At 44.7% G+C, this 6,720-nt stretch overlaps 1 protein-coding gene across 4 annotated transcripts in view; it reads right to left on the reverse strand.

The window, feature by feature from the left end:
• The window catches only part of plcb1l (phospholipase C beta 1-like), a 133,516-nt gene extending 127,000 nt beyond the window's left edge, over positions 1–6,516 (reverse strand). For all 4 annotated transcript variants that reach the window (XM_079753138.1, XM_079753137.1, XM_079753140.1 and 1 more), the window contains exon 1: positions 6,234–6,516. In XM_079753138.1, the coding sequence (XP_079609264.1) occupies positions 6,234–6,332 (99 nt within the window). In that variant the 5' untranslated portion in view covers positions 6,333–6,516. The remainder of the gene's footprint in view (positions 1–6,233) is intronic.
• Between the last annotated feature and the right edge of the window lie 204 nt (positions 6,517–6,720).

Genomic DNA, 6,720 nt, shown 5'->3' on the forward strand with positions numbered 1-6,720 from the left:
GGTATTTACCCAATTAACTCTAAAAGGTACTTTTAGAACCAGCTATTGTTACCACAATAATACTACAATGATGGTTACAAATAGCTTTTCACAAAATTCTCGAGCAAATAGTATCTGAATGTTGGTATGCGTTTTTTTAAGGTAAGAATTCCAAAAGTAGCTCACACAAAGATTGTTTAATCTGTGGCTCTCCCGATTGAATAACGACCTCTATAAAACATTTCTATTCCTCTATGTTTTTTTAACTAATATCGTAATATTGAGCTATGACCTTTTTGTCATAAAACCCAGCCCTACTTTGCCCACAACTCAATCATAGACCTAGAAATCTGAAGCACAGTGGTCATGGTCATTACCTATAACATGTCAACATGTCAACATGTCAACATGTCAGCTGTCATTGTTGCTCAGTTGATCCAACATTATCTTGCTGTAGCAAACATTTGTTTCAACAGTTGTCCCTTTAACGGACGGCTTCAAGGCACAAATATACACACACCAACACACACACTGACTTGGTCTCTCTCTCAGTAGCTTGTACACACACACACATACACACACACACACACACACACACACACACACATACTGACACTGACCCACCCAGGGGCATACACATGGTAACAGCAGATATTATTGGATGCTGCTATAAAAAGATAGTTCTTTCTCCGTGGCCGTAAAGGCCAGGATCTAGGTGAACGTTGTTGCATCTCTCCCTGGCCTTCTCTACACCCAGACAGGAGCGGCCATGCCCAGGGGACCAGAGAGATGAAAAGAGGGAGGCTGACAGACAGTGTCAGCAATGCATCAGGATCACGTGCCACAACATACTGTAATACCCACCAGACAGCTAGAAAGATTAGTGGATCAGTCCGTCGACAGGAGATCGACAATAGTAGTTTTGAGAAATCGTTGATGAATCATTTTCTTAATTTGTCGATTTAAATACTCAACAGTCTTCGATTACAGATTCTGACATGCAAATACTGTTGAAATACAAAATATCGATGACCATTTTGAAAGGCTTATCAGACAGAACAAGGCCATGGGAGCCGTAAGGTTGGTTTCTCTACAAATTGGAAGATTATGTTAACATCTTATAAACTAAATAATTAACCAATCAAACAACATCAGTCTTTCACAGCACTTCTCAACCCTACTGGAGTAACGGGTACCGGTGGAAAAACCTTGACCATAATAAAGAGCCAGAGAGTGCATCTCTCAGAACCTCTCTGGAAGGATCTCCACGGCGTTGTAAAAAGCCAATCCCAGCTCCAGGAGCCTGGCACACCCATCCCTATGATGGACTGAGATAGATTTCTTTCATATGAGCCCTGAACCCAGAGTGAGGTTAGACTCAGACACAAATAGATAAACAGATTGGACGGACGAGAGGTGGAGAGAGAGGGAGAGACGGATGAAGCGAGGTGGAGACTCATGAAACATCTGGGGGAAAATCGATGGAAGAAGTGCCAGAAGGTGAGGAACACAACCTTTGGGATGGGTGCGGTAATACGCGCTGAGGAATTCACTTCAGTGACATTGCTATGGCGAGCGAGAGCTATTCCTGTGAAATCAATTTGAACCAATCCTTTCTGGTTAGCTTCATGTGGTTTGACGTGAATCACAAGCTTGACTGAAGGCTAAATCGCACGGCTCATACCGATGGGGTACGGAGGGCACACTCGTGACGTTATTACTTCTATGTTACCGCACTGTAAGGGCCCCAAAAAAAGGACTTCTGTTCAGAGAAGCTTTCATACACTGGGAGATCCTCTCTCGGTCCATATTGATAATTTGTATTGAACCAACAATCAAGACTCAGACACAATCAGAGCTGTTTGTTTTCGAATCAATGACCGGTAAGAAAAAACGTCACGCCTTCTAATTCTTACTTATTATATTGATTTTATACATGCAATTAATAAGCGGTAATAGACTGAAATTGTGGAGAGCTCAGAATACTCAACAAAAGAAGAAGAACAAGAACAAGAACAACAACAACAAGAACAAGAAGAATAATAAGAAGAACAAGAACAAGAAGAACAAGAACAAGAACAAGAACAAGAAAGAAAGAAAGAAAGAAAGAAAGAAAGAAAGAAAGATATCCAGCCTGTGAGAGGAACTGCCTGTGTGGTACGGGAGACATGGACGAAGAGTCAGGAAGGAACGTAGAGTACAGAGAAGCCATCTTAATGATAACTGTCTCTATTTCCCAGCATCTCCTTAATGTCCCGTCCCCCCCCACGGTCACCGCAACGCATTAGACTAAGTACGGATCGCTGAAACCACAAATGTCTTTACCCTCGCAGGCGTGACGTGGCCACAATCAAAAGTCTAAGTGTGTTTTCTTGCAGAGCTAATTTACATTGAGGACTAGTCTGAAAATGTGGTTTCTCATCACAAGGAGATGATGGAAGTCTTCTTCTAGGAGAGACGTTTTATTATGGTCTCATGATCGACCTATCGATGGATCAGCCTGGCTAAGCAGCTGAGCACCGGAGGTCCCCATTGTTTGACAATTATTTTATTGACGTGTTATTATTGCTAATAAACAAAAAAAAATACAAATCAACTGAATCCAACTGGAACTCTATGGCCAAAGACAGCCTTCATTATTTTGACATCTCATCATGTGCCCTGTGACCTTTGTCCTAAGGTCACGCATACTGTCACGGCTCGACTTCTCGGGGTGGTATTCATCTAATTAACTCTTAATGTACCAGTAGTACTTAATAGCATTCCAACCATAAAACTACAATGTGACACTCACTCACACTCACACAGATGCACATGTCCGTGCAAGTCAACAAACAAGTGTGCATGCACTCGCATGCAAACAAATTCAAATTTGCATACACAGACAAATGACAACACACACACACACACACACACGCATGAGTGTAAACAATGTTTTGCCGATTTACTATAGTGGTGGTTAGAAATATATTTTTTCAAACTGCTGGAGCCATTAATGGCGACTGTTTCTGCGTTGGTCAGTTGTTTTTTCAGGTAAGAATCCAAAAATAGCTCTCACAAAGATTGTACAGTTTAATCTGCGGTTCTCGCGATGGAAAAAAACATTTCCATAAAACATTTCCATGTCTATGCTATAATTGTTTTTGTTTACTTAATGATAACTAATGACTGGTTCTATTTCCCAGCATCTCCTAAATGGGCCTCACCCCTAAACCACAGCCACCGCAACACATTAGACTAATGACGATGATGGACGGCTTCTTCTAAAAGAGACGGTTTCTGCACAATTATTGTCTCACGATGGAGCTGGTGATGGGTCAGCCCTACTAAGTGGCTGGGCCCCCAGCGGCCAACGGAACGACAACAAAAGTCCAACAAACAATGAAAGAAAATGACGGCCGAGTTATTTGTGATTGGTGGAGGCTCAAGCACCCGCCCCCCTTGGTCGTGGGGAACCAATCGGCTTGAGGTGAAGCCGCGGCCCTTCTTTGAGTGAGGACCACAATGATGCCACCCAAGGCTGCATATTAAAAGCGGAGATTGGAGTTGAATCCCCATGGGAACACCCCAACCGCTATGTCTTGCCAAGGGTTCAAGGGCTTCTGAACATTAAAGCAGATAATATGTTTTTCTCCCGGCACAGAAGGCACTGGTCTCTGATTGTCAGCAAATATTAAAGCAGCTTAGGACCAGCCAACCCGGGATGGGCTTGTTGATCTTCTGCTGGTGTTGTGAGTGTAAGCTTGGTTGGGATGCTTGCACGCCTGTCCCACCTGTATCTAAAAACACAAAGTAAAGGTCACCAGACTGGACTCTCTGTAGCCTGAGGTGGGAAATGTCATTTCAATGAGGCCCTCAGGTATCTTATTAAATGCTTTGTGGTGTGAGTGGTTAAGAGCAAAAATACATGGATAGGTTATTGATATTCCGCACATGGAGAACCAACAGAGCATGACATTAGGTGGGGGGGGGGGGATCAGATTGTGATTTTGCCTGGATTTCTTCTGCTTCTCCCCCTCTCTGTGACCGATGCTAGATTGTTTCCCGATAAATGCGGCGGTATCTACAGCTGCTATGACTACCTGTTTGGACTGCCGCGCGGACAGTGCTGCGTTTCAATCCTCAACCTACTGGGATAGATTCAACCCTGCGCTCAGGAAGGCTGGTACAGTGCTGGTACTGTGCCCTGAGTCAGCCAGTCTGACTGGTTTTGTTGTACAACTAAGCAGTGATCACAAACCAAAGCAAAATATCACACTCACAAGCACACACATACACACAACAAAACACACACACACAAACACACACACACACACAAACACACACACGCCCTACAGCATTGCACTAAACGATGCATTGTATTGCATGGCAACCATAACATTGAAAGAGTTCCATGGAGTGTAGCTGTTACTCTTTACTCTTTCCACCAGATCAGACAAAAGGAAGGTCAGATTCCATGGTTTATTTCAATATAATGTCATGCGTGTGCATCCCTCAGTATATGTGTGTTTCGGATCGTGCTTGCGCGTGCGTGCGCGTGTGTGTTTGTGCATCTCCATGTGAAGAGTGTGTGTGCGTTTGTGTGCATGCATGTGTGTGTGTGTGTGTGTGTGTGTGTGTGTGTGTGTGTGTGTGTGTGTGTGTGTGTGTGTGTGTGCATGCCAGCATGCGCGCTTGTGTGTATCTCCATGCACGTGTGTGCTTGTCTGTGTGGCAGGAAAGGGGGCTACATATATAGGCCCACACCCACATGGGCAGGCTTACACAAACACCCTGTGAGCAGAACACATGGGCAAGGAGGGAAACAGATGCACACCTCTCAACCATTCTCACAACAACCCAGAGAGAGAGAGAGAGAGAGAGAGAGAGAGAGAGAGAGAGAGAGAGAGAGAGAGAGAGAGAGAGAGAGAGAGAGCTCTGTAAGTATTACATCAGTTTTTCTGGTCTGGTGGAATGAAACCAAGGATGAATGTAAATCTGCCACATATGTCACACAATGCGCTCACTGGACGGACCGCGAGCCATGACACTTAATAACGATGAGATGTGGTATGTTTTCAGAATATTGTTATGGGAGTGAAATCATACCATAAATAAGGCGTTATGCATCAGCCAGGCATCGTAATTAGATAACGTGTCTCCAGGCATCATCATCATTTGTTGGCCTCAATATTAAAATCTTCAAGGATAGTTCATATTTAGTAAGCAAACAACCTCAAATGGAATAAGTTCTAGCGCAGCCTGTTATGAATTGACTCTTTCAACTAGTGTCAAATGAGTCTCTATGAAGGCTCTGTATAACCATAAACCAATGAGACAGATATTGGCCAAAAGCGTCTAACATGTATGATTAAAACGCTGTTTGAGTCCAATAGCTGTCCAATCGTTAGTTCACCACATCATATTTTAACCCTCAAACAACACCATAAAAAAACACAGTCACAGTCAGTGACAACAGTCACTTAGCGTGAGACGCAAAACTTCTACAGCAACAAGAGGATGGCATTTTTTTTTCTTTTTGCGAAACAACAGCAGCATTGCAGCTGAAGCAGCTTATATGGCTACTTAAAAAAAAAAAACGATATTTATATTGTGACACAATGTCACTGCGGCGAGTAGCGGTCAATCCATTTTAACCAAGGTCATAGCCTTGCACCCGGGACTGATCCGGGTGCACACCAAAGATAACACCGACCACCGCACGGCGATCAATCATTCATCTGTTCAGCTGTTATGTAGTTTGCTTTACATTGAAATACGCGTCCACCCTTCATAATAACAATGTAAACCAAACAGAGCTACTGTTAGCCCTAAAATAAGGAGAAAGAGAAGGGGGGGGGGGGGGTCTAAGCTTTGCGTTGTAGACCATGAATGGGAGGCGCGCGCACACACACCCAAACACACAGACGCACAAGAGCATGTCCTTACACTGGCGCACGCACAAGCTCACGCACGCACAGACAGACAGACACGCACCCACACCCACAAACACACCCACAAACACACGCATTGCATGTAAACACGCGCATTCAAACGTAAACTAAGGTTTTTCTTTTGCGTCTTATCTAAGCCTACTGTAACGAGATCAGTCCAATGTCCACCACCCCGAGAAACTCAAGAGGATGTTCCATTAACCGGTTGCATAAGACGGACCGCTATTCACACACGCTGTATGCAACCCCAACATGCACGCTATTATCCACATTAGGGGTATATTTGTCTCGCGGGAAAAGGTTGAACGGCTGCGTACTCACATCATCCCATTTCATAAACGTGTTGCCCTTTTTCAAGCTCTCCGGAACGGACACGGGCTTGAGCTGCAGTGCATGAACTCCCGGCTGTGCCCCTGCCATTGACTCATCTACTTCTCAACGGAGGGCGAAGCGGAAAAAACACAGTCAATTCACTCTCTCTTCTGTTGTTGTTGTTTACTCTCCTCTCCCACCGGTTTCAATGGGGGACGTCTTGGTACTGAGCTCTACGGAAAGGCAAGCTCGAGGTGGAAGACCACTACTGCTGTCATGCCCGCGCTGGCGGTGGCGGGTCTCTGCTTTGAAGATCTCGCGCAGCGGCAGCAGCAGCGGAGGAGGAGAAGCGCACCGACTGCAAAAGCAACGTTTTTTAAAGTGAAAGCAAGGCAGAAAGGACCCGACGGAGACGGCGAATTCTGGCGCCCCCTCGCGGCCATGGTGAGCTATAGGCCTCATCAAAGGAATCAAAAAACCTCAAGGAAGAGTTGTT

Source organism: Pollachius pollachius (genome assembly GCF_949987615.1).
Source record: "Pollachius pollachius genome assembly, chromosome: 16".
Taxonomy (NCBI): Eukaryota; Metazoa; Chordata; class Actinopteri; order Gadiformes; family Gadidae; genus Pollachius; species Pollachius pollachius.